The following is a 24,673-nucleotide window of genomic DNA, read 5'->3' on the forward strand; positions in this document are numbered from 1 at the left end:
ATATAAAACTCTGTAGATGATCATAGATTTATCGTTCTTCTTATCTTAAGGCGAGCGGCGCATTTTAATGTCTGCACACCACTCGTGTAAAACGTCCCAGTTCATTAAATCAAATGCACAAATCCCCTTAGTAACCATCGTGTTTTGGAAGTTGACGTGCATATTGCTAGGAGATTCTGACCCATAGTGCAGCCATGACTGGTTCTGAATGACGCCTTTACAGCGCAGAATCTTTTGATGGTACCGACATTTACCAGCTTATTTCACCCCTGATTAGTGATGTTTGAGAAGAAGGACAAAACGGGTCCTATGGATAAATCACAAAATCGGAATAAAATATAGGCCTACACAACATATAATTTTTTTCAAATATGTGTCATGTGAACACAACAATCTACTCCGTCAGTTTTTAAGTGAAAGTGACTCTTTCAGTGATAATGTTGACAAATCTCACGCAAGTGTATTTTACGTAAATTACATTACTTCACACGTATCAAGTTTTTCTTTTTACTCACCGATTTGTCATCACCTTCAGTTCTGCGTCAACTCCGTCATGCATTGTCAACATCGTCAGATGGACTTTATGTTGTTTTTTGTTTTATATAATATTTCTTTTGTTTCTTGAGATGCATTTGTCTGTAAAACTAAGTAAAAAATATCACTAATAGGGTCATTGAAAAACAATTTTAGATTTATTTTTGTCAGATGATGATGACAAATTTCTAGATCAGGTTCATAAAAAATTTAATTTTCAAAAAAAGTGATGCAAATGGGAGCCTGCACCATCACATCTTCACATTTCCAAAACATTATTTGTCATATTTATATAAGTTTGAGGAATAATTTAAAACATTTTTCAGGAAAATTTACATCCATTTTGTCCCACTTCTCAAGAATCACTAATTTGTTGAATGTTTTACCAATAACAAATAAATTAATCTTACTCATACTAATATGAAGCTAAATATTCTTAAAGTTCTCTTGGGACATGCAAGTGGGTTCTTGTAAGTGCTGTGAAAGATCCAGTATAGATATTTCTGTATTTTCTCGTAATATAATCATGGGTGTCCAGACTGTTTACAGATTTTAATTGAATTTATTTTTTCAATCCCTCTAATGTTTGGACTTGAAATTCAACAGTTACTTGTGGTTCCAGTAGAAAACATTATTTGTCCAAGATTTTGCAAGAGAAAAATAAAACTTTCACTTATTTTCCAAGAGGTAGTGAAAATAACTTAACTTCATGCGATCGTTCCTCTTAATACTGTATTACACTTAGACGTCTTTCAAATTTGAAATGTTATATCTCTTGGAATAAAAAAAATACAATATTTGTTCTCATTCTTAGATAAGAAGGGGATAGATGAGTGATACAAAAGAAACACACAAACTCACACCAAACACAGACTGAAGTATGAGAAAAAACGTCTTTATTTTTGATACCATAGAGTTGCTCACTTTAAGACAACCACATCACATTATGAAACAAGAGTGGAAAACAAAAGAGAAATGAGGAGAAAATAAGTAAAAACATATTCATACAATATCTGTCTTTTCTTTAAAGTGGGCCAAGAAAAGTAGGGGGGTCACAGAAAGCGAAGAGATGACTGCACACACAACCTACTGGTCATCCAGTCAGTTTGGTTAAAGGTTAAAAAAACGATTCAGTTTTTTGTACAAACAGCAGCCCAGAGGGAACAAACAGCACAATGCAATCATTCCATGGTACATTTGGAAACCTTCCCATGCATTACTACCACCGGTTAAAAAGAATTTGAATTAGACTGAATGTGACTTTATTTATTTCACATTTAGTTCAATAAAAATATGGTTTTATCTACTGTAAAATACTAACGTAACATTTGTCTACAGAGCACATTTGACGGATTTACAAAAAAGTGCTGCATGTCACATGCTTAAAAACAGGCAGCTGAGCTCATAAACTCCACTTCAGACTAGAAAAATAGCTCTTACAGCATAAAATTATGTGGGAGCAGTTCAAAATATAACATTATAAAAGAGTTAATATACAAAAACCTGTATGAGATCTTAATTTTATTTCAATAAACAATAAGAAATTTTACTTGAACTAAAATAGGGAGACAGTAAATGTTTCTTTTTTTCATTTTTTTTAAAATTAGAGGTAGAATTGCCCTTTAAGTTTAAATGCCAAATACTACAAAGTGAAAGAAATGAAGAAAACAAAACACATACACTCACTGAATGGATACCTTTAAGAGAAAAGCATGCTTTAGATTTTTGAGAATGATTTGGTTGAATTAAAAATAAAGAATTTATCTCAGAAATAATAAAAGTAATCTGCTTTCCCTTCATGAGGACTTGGTATTATCTTGAAATATTTCATATAGATATTATTATAGGCAAAGCAATGAAAGGTCTAAAGTTAAATGTAAGAGACAAAATCAATACATAATTGATTATTACATCATTGATTATAAGTAAATTAGAAAAAAGCGAGCTGCAGGTTGGACTTCATAACCCTGTCAAGCTTTTGTTCACCACAAGATGGCAGCACACGTTGAGGGCTGATTCAAATAATGCAAGCCTTGATTTCAAAATGAAGCAGAACACGTCATGTTTAAAGACCTCCAAGTGCTTTCACAGATGGTCATAAAAGAGCTGTTTTGAGTCTTAAATTATACCCAAGATGTTGTATTATCTTTTCAACCTTTTAGCCTCTTTAAAATAATGTTTAGCTCTGAGCTGAAGCATTGACAGTGAAGGGAGGACTTCCACTTGCAGAGCTTTTGGTCACACTGACCTTGGCCCATTCACGCTCACTATAAAAACGGATCAGTAGGGCCAAAGTGGCGCCAGCGCAATGCTCTCTCAGTAGATCATTCCTCACCTCCTCATAAGATTTTTCACTTTGAATCCAGCAGACCCTATAGAGGGTGAATAGTATAAAAACTTTACTTACTCACACGCACATGGAATTTTCTATCATTCTCACATCTCACCAACAAGTGAGCCTCCACAAATTTAACCACTTCTTCATTTCTACAAGTTCATCAGATTATAAACCATTTGACAACACCAATTCTTTCCCCAAATCGTCTCTCTAAAATATGTCCTCCACTCTCCCCTCAGTTACACCCCCGACTGTTCTCAATCTTGTCATCCTTTTCTACATCCTCCTCCACTTCATCTTCCTCCTGTGGTGTTTCTTTCTCCTTGGTCATCTCTTTCACACTGGAAAACCGTTCAGTAGTTGCTGTGTCTTGATGATCTGAAGAAACAAAACAAAAATCAAAAAGAGCAATAAAACCTTTTGTTTTCCTTTTATTTGTATCCATTGTGCACCAGCAGCTATGTGTATCAGGGGTTATTTCAGGTAAGGCAATTAATTACAAACTATCAAGTGTTTGTTGGTGTTTTATGTCTGTGACTTGGCAGAACTGCTTGTAATCAGCTGTTTTGTAAGTTTTGTTTCTTTACTGCACACAATATCTGTAAAGGTTTAATAAACAGTCCAATTTTCCACATCTTGTTTTGACCCAGTTTCAAGGTAACCAACTGTGGTTCATACAGAAATGGCTCTATGGGCAAGTCCTTGCACATGAATGCTCCTTTACTCTCTCCTCTACCTCTGTTTCATGTTGTGCTCTGCCTAACAACCTATATGACCTATATCAACAGTACATAGCAACTGAAGAAATTTATATCCATAGCTAGTCCCTACAGATTACCCACATAACTAACTGACTTCCCTCACAAATCTCAGATTGTGTCACTGACACAGTCACTAGCACCTTCATTAGATAATCATGGCAACATAGTGAAGATAACTTCAAACTCTGAATCAGAATGATGAAGGAAAGGGATTTAAATGACTGCAAATAGTTCTTGCTACCAGATGGACTAGTGTGGGTATTTAAGAAACTGTTGATTTACAGGGATATTCAGGCACCATCCTTTTTCTTGGTTACACTTCAGCCCAAAAAGAGAACATATCCAGTGAGCAGCAGTTCTCAGATGAAAATGCCTCATTGATGGGGGAGGTTAGAGGAGAGTTGGTAGACTGATTCAAGATAATAGACAGGCACAAGTAGCTCAAGTACTGACTCACTGTGGAAAATTATTGATGAATGCGCAACATGTCAAACTTCGAAGTAGACAGTGCCGCTTCTGATAAGAACAGAGGCTACTATGGAAAAAAGTTCAACAAAAACTGGCTATTAACCGATTGGAAATATTTTGCCTGTTCCAATGGATTTTGAGTTCAGACGTGGCTTTTAGAGGGTTGTGTCAGAATCTGACATAAAAAGAACATTGAAGCACTGATGCATCATCCCTTGTATGAAGGGTTCAGGCTGCTGCTTTGTAATGATATGGGGGATATTTTCTTGGCACACTTTGGCCCCTGAAACTTTCTATGTATTGTTGGTGACATATGGGCACTTCTAGCAGGCCATTGCACCAAAGTACAAAACTCAAAGCAGCACAAATGGGTTTCTAGACAATAGAGAATTAGTTTACTGTACTCCTGTGGCCTCTGCAGCCACCAGATCTCAATCCAGTAGAGAACCTTTGGAAAGTAGTGGATCAAAAGCAGTGACTGCATGATGCAGTCATGTCAATATGGACATCTTGTTGAATCTATGCCACCAGGAGCTAACATCCATTATATTCAGTACTAGAAATGTGTAGCTAATAAAATTGGCATTGAGTCTAGATACCAATCAATACCCAACATAAAAGATGGCTTCTAAATCTCTGGAGTTAGCAAGAAGCCTGAATGTCCTGATTTATGACAAACTGTCGTCTGACCCCATTTAAAGCTGCCTCTTGGTTGCTGCTCTTTATACTTTGGAGTATAAAACATATCAGGCCGCATCTGACTCAGCATACCATTAAACCCTCAATACAGGCCAGCCATCTCAGCTGTTTTAGGTTGATCTAATGCAGCACAGTATCTGAGTGACTCCCACTGGTCACTGGACTAATGTCACTCTTTCATGACCAGAAAATCTCCTTCCTGGAAACTTCTCTGTATATTTCATGGAACACCTTATGTCCTGTGACCCTTAGAAGTTCCTATTCCCAACCTTAACAAACTTTCTGCCTCTCTGCTTGTGCCAGCTGTGCAGATTTTGAGATTAATCTGCATGTTTTGGTTTCTTTGTGTACTCAAGCTTAAATGCTCTGTACTCACAAAGTGTTTTGGAACAAGGTGATATGGGAATGTTTCCTTGAAAAAGGATAGGACTTGTTTGTGTGTGTCAGGGTAAAGATCTGTTTCTTATACATACTCAGTACAACTGGTTAACATTCAAGGAAGGATAACCTTGGAAACACAGTTAACAGTAAGGTTTACTTTATAGCAAGAGAGAAAAGTTAACCTTATTGAGAGATTTGTGATAAACTCACAATCAAACATTGTGAATCCTGGGATTTTTAAACTTCAAAATAATACCCTTTCTAACTTTCCAGGATAAATTTACTCTTAAGATATCAACCGAAACTGTTCCTTGAATCTGTGTTTAAAGGTGATGTCTTAGTTTTAAAATTAACTAAGATAATTTTTTTTATTTCTTTAGGAAAATCTAAAGTGATATGTAGTGTTAAAAAGAACCCAATCAGTAAATGTTCTATTTATTTATTTATTTTTTTTTTATCTGAACAGGCTTTTACAACACAAAGGGATTTACAGAGACAGACTGTCATCTGGTCAGAGCAATAATTCAGAACAAAATGCCACTGTTCTCCTGTGACGTAATAGAGATTACAAAGATAGAATATTACATTTTAAAACAAACCAAATCTATAAAAAGCTACAAATAAACTCAAAAGGCCTGAGTCAACTCATGGTTTCTGTACTTGGAGATCAAGTGCTTATTACAGTGTCAGTTTAGAAATTTTATTTTTGAATATAATGACTGATCATAACTTCTTCTGAAGATGAATTATTTCTGGTTCCACAAACCGGTTCATACTTTCATTTGGCCATAACTGCATGAGCTTATAATTTGAGGTTAAGTCCTACAATAGTTGGTATGAAACCATGTTAATTTTGTTCATTGCTAGATAATATCTTATTATTAGCTCTAAATAAATATTTGTCATTTGTTTTCCATCTCCTGCAATTTACAATATGAGTCACATTCAGTGCTATGACAACCTTATCAAAATATGTTGGTATTTGTGTTGAAAGAATAGAGCTGCAGGATTGTTAAGTAGCAAAAAATAAATAAAAATTCTAGAAGCTACCTAACAAAAAATAAAGACATAAAGTGAGTCAGTGTTTGATAAACTATTACTGAAAATGGCAAAAGGGAATTTTCCAGTAGCTATCTATGTCATTTTAAATTTTACAACACAAATAGATTCAAGGGTTTTAATGTGGTCTAGTTCTAAAGGAGTTAAAATATAACTTCAAACCTGATAAACTGATTTATATAGAAGCATTAGAGATAAAACGGTCTGCACAAACCATTTTACTTTGGTGGAGGACAAATGTAAAACAAATAAATAAAAAACTGCAAAAGCTTGGCTGTAGAAGTGGACACAGCCTTAAAAGGATCACATTAAGTGTCTTTTGATTCCATTCTAATATTTATTTAGTTCACACTTCTCAAAACATAACAGAAAATCTGTTTAATCTTTCACAAAATGATATATATTCCAATGCCAGCAGCATAAAGTATCTCAAGGTATAGTTTCTTCTTCAGGACTTGACATTGCCACAGTGTGGTTGTGTTCTGCAGGCGGTTGACAAATAACCTCCCTCTCACCAGCAGCTTTGGCGGGAGATGCCTCGTCTCCCTCCTCTCCCTCCCAGTGGTCCTCATCCTCGTCCCCTTCACAAGGGTCTTCCAAAGGATAGACACCTAGTTTCTGCATTTGGGCTTCAGCCATCTTCTGCACAGCTACACACAGACACAGACACACAGGGAGACGGACACATGGACACGGACAAGGGGACAAAGGGATATGTTGTTTTGGGTTTACCACGCTTCAACAGTTTTCAGCCTCACAGTGGATTCTGAGTACAGGCCAGGCAGGCGGGAAGCACATGCACAGAGAGGCAGACAAATAGCCAAGAAACAAGACTCCACACTGATTTTTTTTCCCCTGTTTTCTGCCACTTCTTTTAGCTCTTTTGCAAATCTTCCCTTGCTCTGGCAGAATGCTCTCCATTTTTGTGGTCTCTTATTTCCTATGATATTATCTCACCTACTTCTCACTCTTCCTTTAGGTCACCTTAGTTTCTCTTCCTACCATTCTTTCACACCCTCAAATGCAGAGCACAGCATTGAGGAAGGTCGCTTTTTTTTTTTAACTTTTTACTAAGAAAGGTTACGCAACAAAAAATCTTCCTGAGTTTGCTCTGTGTGTCCCTCACTGTGCTGACAAAGGGCAGGTATCTGGTGCAGAATTGAGGCTTCCTGACTCTATATCACCACTTGGCACACACTGAAACACATGTACTAAAGTCTCATGTGGAGAAAACAACACGATAAAATGCTTATTTTTCTTTAAGGAAAATAAATGCTTATTTTCCTTCATGTCAAATGAAATCATGCACAATTTAGTGCTAGTGTGTTTGTGCCACAGCTGTATAAAAAACTGGCTATAATCCTGGATGATCCTGACTTTCCTAGACTTACACTCAGTGTATCGCAGCTGTCGCACACTAATCTGTTTCTCTAGTATCTCTCTGTCTCTCATAAACACCCAAACTCTGTCTTCCAGTGTATTTCTAACACATAGTCTTTCAGAATCATGCAAATCACAAAGGTGTGTGTATAGAAATAAACCAGGAAGGCATTATTTCAGTGCATTCCCAACATCTGCTCATGCATAATATTATTTTTATAGAAGGTAACATAAATGCAAGGAGGACAAAACCTGCAGCGAAGCAAGGTAAGACAGAACAGGATATAAACATAAGGATAAATCACGGTTCACTCAAACACCACCTGCAGAATTAGTGCTGTTTTGTACAAACCTTTGAGCGTCGGAGGCTGATACACATTTTGATTCACACGTTTTGGTTTAAGCACGCCGTTTTCCCCCACGACCCACTGTAAAGAAAAGGATAAGAAGATTAACACAGATTTTCTCTTTCACTTTCTCCTGAAAGATCCTTTTAGCCAACAGAGGGTGTACTAACTTTATGCATAGCTAAAAAGAAGTTATTTTTGTTGACATAATATGCTTAATTTGTGAAACCAGCTTAAATTTGGTTGTTCAACTGCAATAATCAAATGCCTTTTTTTTTTTTACCTGGGGAGGGACTAAAATCTACACCAATAAGGAAAAATTTTTCTGTAAATAAACACATCACATCACTGTAGCTATACTACTGATCACTGTATTGTCAACGCAAAATATCTGTTACAATTCCTATATCATGCTTTTTAATGGAAGACAAACTTAGTTCATTGATCCTGTTCTTGGCCAAGTAAATATTTTACCTTCTTACTATTTTTATTGGAAATTATTTCTCAGTCTTTGTTATGCATTTAAATTGCACGGCTGTACACAAATCAAACATCATCACTACATCTGATGCAGGCTTGTGACTGCCATGCTGCATAATTCAAAATTTACTACAGAGTTTTTCAAATTCACCGTTTTTCAGTCCTATTCTAAATGCTTCTCCAAAAGTATGATTCAGTTTGTTTCTCTTTTTTATAAAATAAATTGTTTGTAAATAATATTTAACCACGTTCATCACCTCCTTGAACAGATAATAACAACTGAACTTGGGGTTTTGATGATGAACAAACATTATAATTAAGTAGGGTTAGATTACAAAAGGCTTACATCACCTCACTGACACAGAGGGGAAAAAACGTGGAGGATAGAGGATAATGCACAAACACTTAAAGAGTAAAAAGAGGTTGAGACTTCACCTTTACCTGATGAGTGGACTGGTCGTCCTCAGGAGATTGGTCGGCTACTCTGAAGAGTGTGGCAGGTGTGGGCCTCCTGCGTCTGATCTGTAAACAAACAGAAACAAAAAGGGCAGCCATGAATAAATGAATAGTCAAAGTGGCTGATGCTGTATTATTAATAACATTCAGCACACCTGCATATTAATCTAATGAGGAAAAATACATTGACTGCGTTGACACGTCATGCCGGCTGAGGACACACTGGGCCCTCTGTGACTTCATTAGCAGAGTTCACTGATGAATGATGAACCGGCAACTTTTACCACCCGATAACACACCGCAGTCAGCAGAGCAGAACAGTCATTTAAATTTTTCTGGTCCAACAAATACACTTGGTGATGAGAATTAAACTCATGATTCACGTTAATAGCACTGCTGCTCTTTATTTAGTGTTTATATTAAACATTTTTGCATGTGGCTCTCAAGCTTAAAGCCAGAGTGATCGTTATAATCTTCCAGAAGACTTACGGTTCTTCTAGGAAGCTAAAGTCAACTATATTATTAACTAAAGAGCAATTTGAAAGCATGAGGAACTAGAGGTTTTCCTTATATCACTGGGACAAGCTAACTTAAACTACAGCTTTTGAACTGCAGCTGCATCTGTTGCTCTTTTTTGACTTTGACTTATACCAATATTTTTCATGGCTCTAAGTCAATTTACCTTTTTATAAATAAGCATCCCTATTTCATAAATGTTTCCATTGTTAGTTCAGTAAATCTGTTTAATTATTGAGATGAGTTAAATGGCTCCAAAATGTTGCCAATGTAGTTATAAAATAATTTGGTATGAAATATGCAAATATACTGAAAAAGTACAAAAATAACTACAGTTTCAAACATAAGTAATAGTGAACGAGCGAGATGAGCTGTTCTTTGTCTATGCCTGAGCTAAATGAAGGCAAATATTTGACAGTAATTGCAAACTGATTGAATAGCAGTATTTTATTTTGATTTTCAGTGACCACATGTGTAGTATGAGACTGCTGACGTTTTTTTCTCAAGAAACTAACTGCAGATAGACACTTTTTTTTGATTAACTATGTCAGAATAGTTTTACTGTCCTGCAGTTTTTACGCTCAAGACTAAAACACAGGTTGATAAGATATGTTTGGTGGACTAGCAATGCTATCACATGTGCAATCAGTGTAAAAGATGGAAAGCAGAAATTACTACATATTTTTGCTAGAATTTCAGCGTTACAAATTACAGTCTTTCCCAGAAGAGTGGTGTTTTAACATTAGATATATGTTTTGTGCTATAGAAGAAAGGCTGTTTACAGCGGGAATTACTTGACGTGAATTAATAGTGTCTAACTTCAGAAAGTAAAGCAGTTAAGTGAGTGGAGCTGGCAAGTGAAACAAGAACGTTATTGGAAGTGTCCTCTGTGGAAGAAGTCAACCTTGGCAATGACATGAGCTACTGACATGCTCTGCTGTTTATGGCACCACACTGCATTGTAGGAAGGGAGTTATCCTGGCTCTATTTTGTGTAAAATGGCTCCACACGGAGACTTGTGTTTGTTTTCTTCTGTCCCATTCGGTGCGTCATCACAGTTCGGCGGTGTGTTGCCAAAGCAGCGGCTTTTTGAGCAGCGCGCTGGACACTCGCCCCTGGTCCACTCAGCCAAACAAAGTAATCAGCAATGGATTTCAGCTGCGTTTGTGACACCAGACATGCGCTTTAATCTCATCATGCAACCTCCAGCTTTCCCGTCTCCCCTGGTCGTCACACACTATCCGTCTCCCTCGTATTCTCCTCATTTCCATCACACTTGATCCTCTGCTTCCTCTATCCTGTTTACATCCACTTCCATCCTACATTCCTTGACAGTGACATTACCCTCATCTTCTTTGTGTCACACTGTAACTGCAATCATGTTATTTTCCCCTACACCCTGACACATTTGTTCTTATCTTTCTTCATTTTCCCTCTCCAGTGTCAGTGCAGATCCGTACAAGGTCTTATCCAACACTTCCGCCTCTGTCCTGGAGAGCTGTCCAGGCCTGGGGCATCTTGGAGCTAAAACACTTGCATAGCACCTGCTTCCTGCCCCTGTGGTGCCCAAGAAGTGATCGTAGACACCAAGTGTTGACACAACCAAGAATTAGAATTAGAGCTATTTACCTCGGAATAATCCAGGAGTAGTAACAGTTGAAAGACTGGCAGCCATAAAGCAGATAGAGTTGAACAACAGGGAAAAAATAAGAGATAGTATTTTTTAAGCCTATGTCTGTAATTATTATGTTTTTAACCTGAATGTCAATGCAGTCTTTCTTATGAAATGTCACACAGTAGGACTGATGATAAAACCTGATTTAATTGCAGTTGACACCATTCACGGTTGTTTTCCCCTCATATGATTTATGAGCTTGAGTTAAGGAGAAAACAGACGTAAATGATGCAAAATGAGAGCAGCCATTCATGCACATTTACGTGAAATAATAAAATTGACAGATGCACTTGTGTTTTACACCAAGCATACACACACGCACACACACCAGTGCGTGCTGGTGATGACGTCTCCAATGCCGGCTGACATAAACATTCAGTGACTCTAGTAATTTTCCAGCCTTAAAACCACCCCACTCTGCCTGAGTTATGTAACATATGTGACTTCCTCAGCTACGGCAACACTGGGACACAGCGTGTGGGATTACTCCAGCTATGCTTTATCCCTCTGTACCCTCCCTCCACTGCATCTCTTAATCCCTTGTTCCCAATCTCTCGACCCTTCCCGGCACCACCGGCAGAAATGTTTTTGACTCCGTACCAGTTACAGCAGACTCTCACAAAGCGAGCTGCAGCTGTGGCCTTTTAGCAGCGCAGCAGGTGAAAGCCTCCAGGCAGCAGCATCTCGCTGGGATTCCTGAGGAGCTTTGGTCTGCATAAAAGCGTTGGCACGGGGATGATATCGTCCAAATGGCTTGCTTTGGTTTACTTAAAGCTAATGAGGATTTCATGTGGCACTTGTTGGAAATGAATGCAGCTCTTTAAGACACAAGTGTTTTATTTTTATCAGTATTGGAGAAATGCCAAGCTTTTGAGCTGTCCCATATTTTTATTTTAGTAGTAATGAATCTTGACTGCACCGTCGTCTATCAGTTGTACTGTGGAGGCTTTGCACCCTTTTGACGACTTATAGCTTTGTACAATAAGAACATTTTGGTCCTGTGTAACCTGTCTGCAGTCTGTTGTTTTAGCTGCAGGATGCATCTGAACTTTATTTTAGGTAAAACAGATTCACAGCAGTTGATGCCAGGAGTTAACATTAAAATGTTGTGGCAGAACATTTTAGCTAAAAGGGATGTATTTTAGCTAAAATGTTCTGCAACAAAGTATTAATTTAAAAGGCTCCACATCTATGCAACTAGGTTACTGCACTTTTTTCAATGTTTAATTAACCCCTTAACAGATTTGCTTGCATTTTTCAGTTGAACTGTCTGGGACATAGTCTCACTAAAATGTGGAACAAACTTTTAAAGGATTTATAGAAATACAGTAATGTTCAAAACATAAAACCAGTCTTTTTACAAGGATTGTGCAACCTTTAAAAAGCACTTCAAATGAGAAACTCATAAAATTATTTTATTATTTAAATACATGTCAAGTTTAATATTGGGGAAAAGGTTGAGCAGCCAGGGCTCTGTGACAGTGCTGTTTTGGGGTCATGAGTCACTGTTGACTGTGCATGTTTCTGAGTACTCTGTGTGTGTTGGCAGAGGATCGTCTTGGTTAACAGGCTAGGTGCAGATTGGCTGATTTGGGTCTACTCCCTAGAGGCCAGGCTCTCTAAGCTGGTACGTTCAAGCCAGTCCTAAAAAAAGCACGCTGCAGTAGGACGACATAAACTAGATCAGAGGTGCCTCTGGGGGTTCGGCAGGATGAGACAGAAAGCCTGTAAAACTCTGCAGTGGCGCTCGACAGCCAGTGTCTCCTGGGAAGAGTGACCTCGACGGAGGGAGTGTGGAGGGAAACACAACTCGGATTTCTGTTCCCTCTTTGCTTCCCTCCCTTGTGTCCAATCACACTAAATGATATCAGGTCATCTCATCAAGCAATCTGTGATACATTCAGGGCATCAGTCAAGTATATATGATGATGTATGAACTTGCAACATTCTCCTGCAATGAATCCATATCAGTTCTGATGGATAGATATAGATCTGTGAAATATTGATTTGGGCTTGTGGTGTGTGTTAAACACTGTTAAATAAAATCAAGATATGTAAAGTGTCTCAATGGGAGCAGATTATTTTTTTCTTGTTTTTTTACTCAGAGCAACAATGTTAATGTTTTTTTTTTAATTGGGACAAAACCCAGTGAATTCCACCATTAAGTAAAAATAATTGCAGAAATTAAACAGAGAAGCATCAATTCAGTCAGCAGGCAGCACATGTGTTGGATGACGATTGTCCGACTAAGTTGATCCATTTGCATGTTTTGCTGTTTTTTCCTTTTCAATTAAGTGCTTGTAATCATTTATTACATGTTATACTTGTTTTCTTGATGCAACAAAACGTGTGGTTTAAATGGGAATACTGCCCCATTTTTGGATTTCACAATAGGCTGACAAAAATATGGAAGGATGAAATTAAAGTTTTGAAGATTATAATGGTCACTTTCACCCAGGTCATTTTAAATGCTGTCTGAATATATCCTGCAGCAGCAACATTGTGCTTGCCAGCCAGACAAATTTAGAACATCTTTAGTTATCCTCACCTTGCCTGCTGTGGCATGACAGTCTTTACTTTCGCCAAAATATAATCACTGCAGGTTCAAGGAAACAAAAAAATGAGTCATTTGAGTTTCTTTTTTAATTTCCTGTACTACTTTGCTTTCATCTTTATCCTAAATCTGTTTGTCTTGGTATTGTGTTGGGATGTTGCATGTGTTGATAAGATGACATAAGCAACTTTTATGAGCAGATAACAATCTTAAACACCAATCAAATTGACAAGTTCAAAGCCAATCTAAATAAAAATCGGAAGACGACCTTTGACTTTGTTATTGTTTTCTTCAGCTTCTCTATGTACCACCATCAATCCTTTGATTCAAGCTTGGGCTATAACAAGATGACCATCGAGTTGTGTTGCTTACAGCACAAAACCAGCAGATGAGATACAAACAATTCAGAATCTGTTGAAATTTGATAATCTCCCAAAGTGGTTATGTCAACTGTTACTCCACTGTCTAATATCTGTCCTCTCTTGGGATCAGCAAATTTCAGACGCAGTTTTAATAAAAAGTTGTACAGGAAAGCATTATGAAACAATTGCACCACCAGGTGAATGATGTTGACGTTTTCATATAGGGTGTGTCCTTTTCTCTTTTCTTCAGCCTAACACGCATCATGTTGTCTCCACAGAAAAAGGCAAAGTCATCTTTGCTCTAATAATCATTCACTCTTGAAGTCTCATGGTTGTTTTGAAATCATACTACAGAATAATGAGTCTGAAACAACCAGCTACCTTAGCACATGTTATTTTGTGTCGTTATAGTTGCTGTAATTTATTTACTACAAACTCTGGGTGAGGAATTCCAGCCTCAATATCTCTAGTTCAGTCTGAAATATTTTAAATAAATTCATTAGAAAGCTCACTGTGATCCAGCATGGAGGTAGCCTCCAAAGATTTAAGACAGTATCAATGACTAATGCTCTCTCATGAAACTAAATCTTTTAGCCCATCTGATAACAATATTTCTCTTTGGCTAGTTTACATGCCAAAGAGAAAAAGAGAATTTTACTTAAGCTTACAGGTGTTGGCTTTGGAGCAGGGGTGTTGTTTTTTCACAGTCCATGGGAATGTGATACTGGTATGAGGTTGATCCTCAACTCTGTATCTAATTTCCATTTTTCTCAGAATTGGACCGCTTTGGTACAACATTAAAAACTTAGTAACAACTGGATATTTCAATTTCAATAGTATGATGATACAAAACACATCAAAGCTGGATTTGGAATAGAAACAGAGGCCAACACCAACACTCTGACCTCAATTCTGTGGAAAAACATGTGGACTCTGCTGAAAAACCAGGCAATTTATGAGATTCTGCTGGAAACAATTATCAAATATCCAGCCTAAGTGATACCAAAAGGTTTTTGATTACTGCAGAATAAAAAGTAATCAAGTCATGTGCAACTTTCTAAGGGAAATTTAACCAAAAGTCAGAAGAAATGTATGTAGATGTGCATGTAAAATTTTGATCTAATGTGATACAGGAAAAAGTCCAAAATAACTTGCACACCTAATATAATTTATTTTGTCGGTCATTAGTGTTGCTTGTTTTCTTAAAATGGAAAGAAAATTGCTTCAAATGTAACACTTGAAGTCTGATGACTGTATGCAAACTTCTGATCTGAGCTATAATTACACTCCATGCTAAAAGCTGATGCTTCCTCCACATTTTTGCATCAATATAACAATCAAGCCTTTGGATGTTTCCACTTTATGAAATCAGATAATGAGTATTGAGTTCGTCATCCATTTCAGCTCTTTGGGTTTCTCGGCTAAATGTGCTCTCCTGCAGTGTTATTTCATTTCCACTGCTGTGATCTTTAGCTGGGCTGAACTCTGAAGAGCAACTCAATTAAAAAAAAGGTCATCAAGTCAACCTTTTTTCTCTGAATCACACCCTGCCCCCAGCAAGCTTTTTAAAATGAAATGGACAGGCCTCATGTGATCCCCTCTGTAAAGCCTGGCAAATTCAATAAAACACTACAGTGGGAAAGTATTTTGTAGTCATGGATCTGCAGTGGATATAATATCACATGCCTTAGTTTATACACTAGTTTAGAAATGCTTAAAATTATATTTAAAATGTTTAAATGTAATGTGTTTTTTTTTTGCTTGTGAGGTTAAAAAATCAGAAAAACATTTTTTATCATATTTAGACAGGGTGCTTACTCTGTGTTTTTCACATGTTTTCAGCAACAAAGCAGTTCAAAGTGCTTTATGTCATTAAAACACAAAATTAAAAAGTCAGAGGGCACAGTCAACAATTGAAGCACTAGATTCTGTCAAGTGCCATTGTTACACATCAAATTGTTTCAAAAGCAACTTTAAACAGGTGGGTTTTTAGTCTAGATTTAAAGGAACTCAGTGTTTTGGCTGTTTTGCAGTTTTCTGGAAGTTTGATCCAGTTTTGAGGTGCATAAAAGCTGAATGCTGCTTCACCATGTTTGGTTCTGGTTCTGGGAATGCAGAAAAGACCAGAACCAGAAGATATGAGTGGTCTGGATTATTGGGAAGACTTTGAGCTTCTCTCTAAACTGAATTTCTGCCACCCTCCACACGAAGCAGGCATTGAACATTTCCATTAAGTAGACACCCAAAGAGCAGCGATCAGACACATCATGCGGTGTCTGACTGCGGTTTTAACAAGGTTGCACTGAGTAACAAGCGCTCATTGAGTTTACAGCTGCTTTTTACAAAGTTCAAGGACATTTCTCCACTAGTTGCAGCCAAAACAATAGATACTCATTCCTATTCAGGCACTATGTTTTATTGAATTCCCCCAAGTCAGAGAGGCTGCTGCATGTCGCTTCCTAGCATTTACTGAGCACTTGCAGCGACCTTTTGCCCCCACTTCTGGCCAACTGAAAAAAACCAGATGGGCTGCAGATAGTATCCAGAGGGGCTCTTCAACGACTCTCAAATAGGTATCATAATTATGCTGCAACCGTGGGCAGAATGAAATCATACTCAAAATCTCTTTCCTGTCCCCAGATTCCCCTCGAGCATTTATGCAATGTGCTGCTTGTCCGACTGTTTAAAAAAATCTGTTAGAACAAGGGTTTGCCAAAACCTTCGAGTGCAGATGCGTGACAGGAAGCAACCTGGTGGACCCTTGTGCACAGCAGATGAGGTGCCAATCAAAGTTATTTCACAGATAGCAGCACATGTGCTCCCCGTCACCGAGGTGATTCTGCTCCTCTTGTTCGTCCAATCATTGAGATTGAGTCGTAATGCTGTGTGTGGTTCCAGAGGTCAATAGCCAGCACAAACAGAAGATAGACCAGCTGGAGTTACTCATCTGCAATGATCTATTTACTCACATTAAAAAAGGATAAAATGAATGTTTATGCTCATGCTTGCAACGCATCTGAGAATTATCACAGAAATTACTGGCAACCCGGCTAGAGATGCATAAAAATAAAATATATAAATATATATTTTTATTGTTGTTGCATAATTTGACTGAAATATTGAGAGAGAGGATTGCATGAGGGTTGGATTCGAGTTGTTAGTACCGGTGCTTTTTAGCAAACTCTGTCGTCTTTCTGCATTCATTTTGCATGCTCTCCCAGTGCATATGTGGGTTCTATTCAGGTAATTTCCAATTATTAAAAAAAATGCATGTTACTTTAGTTGCCCTCTCTAAATTGCTCATAGGAGTGAGTTTGTGTGTTTATGGTTATTTGTCCTGTGTCTGTCAGTGTTGCCATAAGATAAACTAGTGACCTCTCTAAGGCTTGTGCATCTTTCCCAATCTCGACCAGACCCCCCAGTGCCCCTTCAAGGATGAGCAAATAGAGACAACAGGGCAGATCCCTGTTCAGAGGAATCAGCCCTTTAAATTGAGTATATTTATACAGCAGGGGAAGAATTATCCAAAAGCAATTTATGTTTAATAACCCAAAATCAACTAGTACTACATTTTTCTATATGAAGTGCATTTTTTATTTATATTTTACTATAGAATCTTCCAAATCTTCAAAACAAAATGAGAAAACGAACCAGAGTTTATTTCCTCTAAAAGCACAATTCATTTGGCCAGGTGTAAAAACTCTGGAAGTCCTAGTTCACTCCAGTGAACCTTGGTATGGTTCTTTTAAATGTACTACCATGCAAACCAAGAAGGGACCAGGGAAGGAAGCGGAGTCTGTTTTTTGGAGATAGATATGAACCATAACCCATTTTAAATCTTTACAATACCTTGCTTGGGATTTCTGCAACTAAAACGGCACTTCATACTATCGTGCCACTCTGCTGTTGTAAATTGTGCATCTGCATTAGTCCAATGTGTACAAAACAATCCCCTGGATACCTCTACCCTGACAGCTTGTTATAACATCTTAACTTCATCCAGGCACTATGGCTCATTTTTAAAACTGCTGTAAATGAACAAAAAAAATAAAAAATTTCCAGTCCTGCAAAACCCTCCCAAGAAACAAACACTCCAAGTGGGTTTGACATAAATCAAAGCCTGAAAAAACACCTCACAACCACTGCTAAATAACGTTGTCTTCCAAAAGTCCTTGGAAACGTGCTAGAGTGTCTGACATCATGACATGAAATCCGGTGGTCTCTGCTTGAAACCTAAAAGTGGGCCATCCTTGGGATAATGATAATCCAAAACATATGGCTAAATCAGCACATGGTTCATGGGACACCAAATCAATTTTCTTCCAAGGCCATGCCAATCAGCATGCATGAAGCATAGTGGGCTGAGCTAAGGAGAAGATTGCATGAGTATTAAATTACAACCATCTTTTTCTCATGGGTCAACAAAACTACGTGTGTCAGTGTTAAACTTGAAGCATCCCTGTGCAACCTCAGCTAAGCAGCCAAAAAAGACCCAATTACAGCAATGCATTTCAGAGATTACAAGTCACTGCAGCAATAACATAATTCTCTCTTCTCAGCCTTGATAAAACAGGAGTTGAGACCAATCCTATTTGTTGCGAGGCAGCGCGCTGCTCGAAATGCCCTCATCGGGCATGCTCAGCATCCCCACAGCCTTCAGCCAGTAGAAAGGGGCCCAACTGTGCTGAGGCAGCTGAAGAATACAATCTTGATATCTGACAGCATCAGGTGACAGGCCGGCTCTTGATGAACCAAAGATCTTATGCACCCTACCCTATTTTTATCCCCATTTCTAATCCTCTTCATCTCATCACAGATATGGTGATTATTTGTTGGGTGAAGGTCAAAAGAAGAAACACATCCATTACAATGTGATTTCAGCGCCATAAAAAGACGCCGACAAAACAGACGCCTTTTATTTCTTCACATCCTGAATACAGCTCAACTTGATCTGACCTAAATTTAGGCACTAAGTGGGGAAACCTCTATAGATCAAGTCCAAACCATTGGACCAAAGGCTAAGAGGCCGTGCTGCAGCTTTGGGGGCCTCCTGTCAGGTTTTTGTCGTGTTCTCTCACAAGCACAAGAAAAGAGGGTATTATGGTGGATTTGCAGCTCATTGTGTACAGTGTAATCAGAAGACTTTTCTCTCAATATTTATGTTTTTTTAGCTGTTTGCACTTTACATTTTAAGGCAAAGCAGCCAAGACAATGGTCATTATCTTGAAGAGGGCATGCTTATTGAAGTAACATACAAAAGTTGCCTTTCACAGAAGCCACACTCCTTAATTAAAATGGAAAAAGAACATGAAAGAAATGCCACTGGCATGTTCTTATTTCAGAGTCATTAATAAATCAAAATGCCAGAACTGTCAGAAACTGGAAGGAACAAAAACAAATGTAAGCCGCAGCAAAACAGAGAGTTATTGATTGTGTCCAAATAATAATTACAAAGTGTGGTTTATTAACTTTCATGCCAATTAGTTTTTGCCACTACAAACATCTACAAACTGTTTTCGGGCAAAGGAAAACTCACCAGGAACATAAATAATAGCGTCTCATAAATTAAACAGATCACATCATTGGGCAAACTTGAGTCAGGCCACTACAGCGACGTTCCTGCCAGCCTGCTTGTAAGAAAAAAAGTCACAGCTTGAGGCGTGCTGTTCTTTCTGGGACTTCTTCTTGATGGTCCCCCACACTGCTAATGTTTATCCACAAATACTCACTGTAGCAAAGGTCATTGTTTGATGTTTAACCCAGAGTGACGTAAAACTTGAAGTGGTGGTGGTCGGTTTTCTGAGGGGCATGAGGGATTTTATCACCGGATCTGGAGGGCTTTGCCTCCAATAAACTTCTGGGGTGATATGAGGTTTTTGTTGGGAGCTTTTTGGACAAATGCCCTTTTCTGTCCTTTGATAATCTCTTTTTTATTCTGTTTTATGTCAGTTACAAGGCCAGATGGAGTCAAAGGAGGAAAGGCATGTCCGCATAAAGGTAATATTGTCAGTGCCACTTCCCTAATCTCTGTCCATTATGCACATTACTTTGCATGCTTATCACTTGATAAGCATGTGGTATTAACATGTTTGGAGTGGGGTTTGCGATGAAAAATGGGATATTTTCTTTTCTTTATCCATAATGTTCCAGACAATAAAAACGTTTATCGCTAAATGTAATGAATTCTGCCTATCTGAGAGGATTTCAAGAAGAAATTCAGATGTTAGACAGGATACCAACGATGGCACTATAAAGTAAATATGATGCAAGTGAGCATGACACTGTTAAAAAAACATATAGCAAAACAGAAGCTGTGTCTGTGTCTCTATGTGTTTGTATCTGTTTCTGCTTGGGCATAAAATAAACCAAGGTTGAATGTAATCACACATTTTTCTTGTCCCTTACACCTAAATTGATCTGCTGAGGAGATATTTACCATCCAGTCATTGCATTTAAATTGTGTTTCACTACTCAATAAGCTTTAACTTTGTCATAAAATTGCACTGTGAAGGTGAGGTTGTTACAAACACTTTAAATTAGCTGATGTGCTAATTCCTGCCTATTTACACTGCCAGGAATTATGGCAATGCTGATTAAAGACCTCAGGCTTCTGTATGCTGATATTTTCCCTCAAAGAAAAGCACCTGGTGATCAACATATTTGTCTCTGGGGGAAACCATTTTTGAAAATGCATGCCTCTCCTCTTGTTTTAAGCACAATGATATACAGTGAACTCTACTATGCTAACAATCACAACATTCTGGTGTCTCTTTGTGGGAGCCGACTGTTGGCAGGGAGTGACTCTGGCTATGTGTTCACAACACACAAAAGGCTGTGTGGCACTGGTTTAAAAAATGCAAACTGTCAAAAAAATGTTTATACCAACAACTCTATTTGTGCACAAGCAATATTGAATATGAAATCTTGGGGCCCCTCAGAAATCTCCAACTTTCCCCATTGGAATGGCAACTTCAAGGGCCAATCTTCTATTTCTAATTGGTAGCTATAAAAAATGCTTAATCACTATGCTAACTGCTGCATAACATAATCAAATCCTTTATTTCATAGTAATAATTATGAATGAACATAGAAGAGCTAATGTTGGGACTAATCAAGTGTTTGAATTATGAACTATGAAGTTGAATTTATTAAGTGTTAACGTATTCAAACTGAACTCAGAATTACTTCTTGTTAAATGGGAACTTGCACAACACTCCTCAGAGATATCTCTGATCAGCCCAGCCACAGATAAACAGCCATGTATGCACAGTCTGTCCCATAAATGTGATTTAAAATAACCTGTTGGCCTAGAATGCATGATCTGGGCAGCGGAAGGACTCAAACGTCAGTGTAAACATTGGAGAAACATGCCGAATCAACACAAAAAAGCTGAATTACAGCTACATAATAGCTATTGGTGGTTAGAGGGCCTGGTGGCCTCTGTACACCACCAGCAGGCAAGGTAGGTGAAGTGTCTTCCCAGAACGAGATCCGATCACGAGACACAGATGAGAAAGTTTGGTGTGGAAGAAACTGACTGCTCTGCAGCCAGATCTTAACCCAACAAAACACCTTTGGGATGAATTAGTGCACAGGATGCAATCCAGGCCTTCTTGTGTCTGACTTCTGAAATGCACTTCAAAGGGAAAAGCCAAAAATTTCCTCAAATACACTATTAGACCTTGTGGAAAGCCTTTCCTGAAGTTCTGAAGTGATAGTAGTTTAAAGGTTGGGTAAACATCGTATCAAACAATATGGATTGAAAATGTTCATATGAAATTGAAACATGGTAGGATTGTTTACGTTTTATTAGATCCTCACACAATTTTATCAGGTTAAACTGTCACGAACAAATAGAAAATAGCACAAAACACAATTTTCTCTGTCTTGACTAAGTTCTAAAGTATTTTATTCCAAGAAATGTGCAGCTCAGCTCAGCTTCATCGAAACCAATCTGGGCTTCAAGGCTGCTCTGGGAGTCCCAGTTGACACAAGTCAGATAACCTCTAATTATAAAGAGTAAGTTTAAACAATGATAGTTTCTGACAACTGGTTCAATGAGTCAGTCAAGAGAGATCGAGAGAGATAAGATTGCTTCAGTATTAATAAAAAGACGTCCAGAAATTTGGGCAGGATGATTTGCTCAGAGCAAATAGCTGTTGCTATCTCCCACATCTCACTGAGTGGGAGGTACGGAAGCGTCTCTCCAAGCGTTCACGCCTAACATATCCAAAATATTGCATTGTTGTAAACAAGCTTTTTTTCACTCCCAACAGATAGATCTGTCCATTAAAGTTGACCTTTTACATGCCGGCTGCGGGGGAGCGCTCTGTGACATAGTTGCACTGGCTGTCTCTATAGTAACAAGAGCAATTCAGTCGATTGTGGTTTTGGGATTTAAATGCCATCGGAAAGAACAGTGAGGGGCTGCTTGTTGTGAAACAAGTTGCTACTCAGTAGCGAAATGCGGACCTGTAAGGGACAGTAATTGCAATGGGAGGGGAATGAAATGAGTGCTGTTGACAGTCGCACCCTGCCGACCCACACATCCCTGGAGAACCCCATAAAACTCAAGTAGATGCTATCAGCTTTTAAACATGCATAAACACATGCTCTCCTAAATGCCCCTTCTGTTTCCTGTACTCCCCAGACAACAAGCTTGTTGCAACAACCTGAATTCATTCACCGGGATCCAGGGGATCAGATACAGACTTAATGGATCCTTTACTGAATTTTAGTTCCTTACAGATTAACACACCTAAACACGGCTTTTAAAAGAGTCCAGGGCCAATCTGCAAGGCCAGAAATTAGTGTTCAGTCATGTAGAGATTGAGCAAAGAGAGTGTAGAAATGAGTCCATCTTTGAAAATAGAAAGAAAGAAAAAAAACGATGGTACATATGGTATCTTGATGTCCTGTGGTTATTTGGAAGTGATGGCACAGATCAGAGTGCATGAATGTGTGAGTGAAAGTCTCATGATGCGTTGCAAAGATGCTCTGTTTTTGCAACGCTTCTGCAGTATTTTGTGAGAATTTTCTTCTCAGTGCAGAACATGTAGGTTGAAACAGGCACATAAAAACAAAAGACAGATTGTGCTCACAGGTCAGGCTTGCTCATTAAGAGCCTCTTTTATGCAAACAGGGAATCAGGGACAGTCGATAAGGGAGTCGACCCCGCAGACAGATGGACCCACAGGTCGCCTTTCCTTCCTCACCTTCTGTGACAAAACGCATCTCCCTCTTATTATCCCACCTCATCTTTCTTCAAAGTCTCAAGGGGAGTGAGCCATTGACCTCAATCTTCCAGACCACTTTGGCCTACTTATCCCTGATCTACAATATGTCTCTTTGAATGTCACGACTGATATTCGATGAGATAAGAATTCCTGCTTGTAAATCTTTCAGCGTTTTCTTGGCCAAGAACTGTAATTGTGTTTTTTTTTTTGTTTGTTTTTTTTTTTTTACATTAAATCTTATCTCTGATTTAGCATTATAGCTCAGAGATCAGAGGAAAACGAAACTCTAACAACAAAAAACAACAAAAAAGTGTGTTGTTTTTCAGGTGTCAAAGGATTTACCGGAAAAGCACAGGTTAAAAGGTTTGACAGAAAAATAAGAACCATGACAGACAGTCAAGTGGTAAAATGTCAGAGGGTTGCTACAGAGGAGCCGGATGATGACTTTCACGTTAATGTCACATTGTGAAAGGGGTCAAAACAAGAAGAGGCAACGAAGCATTAATCTTGTAAGGAAGTGAAGGGAGGGAAATGTCATCATAGCTTTTCAACAGAGAGGAAAACTCAAAACCTAAAACTTAGTTCTGTGGAAAAAACAAAAAAAAAATAAAAAAAGAACATGTTTATATTACAAAAGGCTGAGAGCAGCTGGATTTAGGTTTAGTTTTTAAACACTCAAACAATTTAACAGCTTATGCTGATCTGTCCTCATGGATCAAAACATAATCTGCCAGCTCACCATCTCCACTTGCCGAGGGTCCAGGTTGGTGGGAGCGGAGGCTGGCACGGCAAACTGGATCTTTTTCCTCTCCTTGTGCTCTTCCTCGACCTCGGTTGACATGGAGGGCTCCATATTTCTGGATCCTGGGGCTCAGACTCCCAGTGAAGGCCAAAAGATCTCTGCACCCTCTCTGGAGGAACCTCCCACAGCTGGGTAGTCCCACTCCTGGCAGCCTCTTGCTCCTGCCTCACCTCTGCACTGTCAGACTTTCTTTAGAAAAAAAAAAAAGCCCAACTGCATGTACTTCTTCCAGCCTCCTGTCCACTTTCCCACTGCTGCTGTTCTTTTCTATCACTTTGATGTTTAATTCTGCCTGTGCCTGTGTGCTCTCGCTTAAGACCTGTGCAGCAAGAGTGAGTGAGGCATGTCCTCAGATCTGGCTGTGTTGCAGGGAGGTAGGTGGGTAAGAGGAGGAGGATGGGAGGAGCCAGCAGCTGAAAAAAGGTGGAGACCTGAGGAGAGGGAGTGGTCAGCAAATTAATAAGAGAGAGGAGAGAAAAGAGGGACAGGGGAGGCACACTGAAGTTGAAATTCACAGGTTGATATTGTATATTAATGTGTAAAATCTCATGTTTGTGAATGAGAGATTTATGCATACAGGGGGAGGAGACAGAGAGAGAAACAGACGGAGGGAGTCAGAGGAAGT

At 38.5% G+C, this 24,673-nt stretch overlaps 1 protein-coding gene across 2 annotated transcripts; it reads right to left on the reverse strand.

Annotated features, from left to right (window-relative positions):
* Positions 1–1,408: 1,408 nt before the first annotated feature.
* On the reverse strand, positions 1,409–24,447 carry ppp1r1b (protein phosphatase 1, regulatory (inhibitor) subunit 1B). 2 transcript variants are annotated; one of them, XM_055051948.1, is made up of 5 exons: positions 23,986–24,447; positions 8,889–8,969; positions 7,973–8,048; positions 6,756–6,890; positions 1,409–3,250 (listed from the first exon to the last, which is right to left on the reverse strand). In XM_055051948.1, the coding sequence occupies exons 1-5, from the start codon at positions 24,097–24,099 to the stop codon at positions 3,108–3,110; spliced, it is 549 nt and encodes a 182-aa protein (XP_054907923.1). In that variant the 5' UTR covers positions 24,100–24,447; the 3' UTR covers positions 1,409–3,107. The 2 variants fall into 2 exon arrangements, with proteins under 2 accessions (XP_054907923.1, XP_054907922.1); XM_055051947.1 differs by having other exon boundaries at positions 8,883–8,969; positions 23,986–24,444.
* Between the last annotated feature and the right edge of the window lie 226 nt (positions 24,448–24,673).

The sequence above is a fragment of the Poeciliopsis prolifica genome, unplaced genomic scaffold, assembly GCF_027474105.1.
Source record: "Poeciliopsis prolifica strain line A6 unplaced genomic scaffold, Auburn_PproV2 SCAFFOLD034, whole genome shotgun sequence".
NCBI lineage: Eukaryota > Metazoa > Chordata > Actinopteri > Cyprinodontiformes > Poeciliidae > Poeciliopsis > Poeciliopsis prolifica.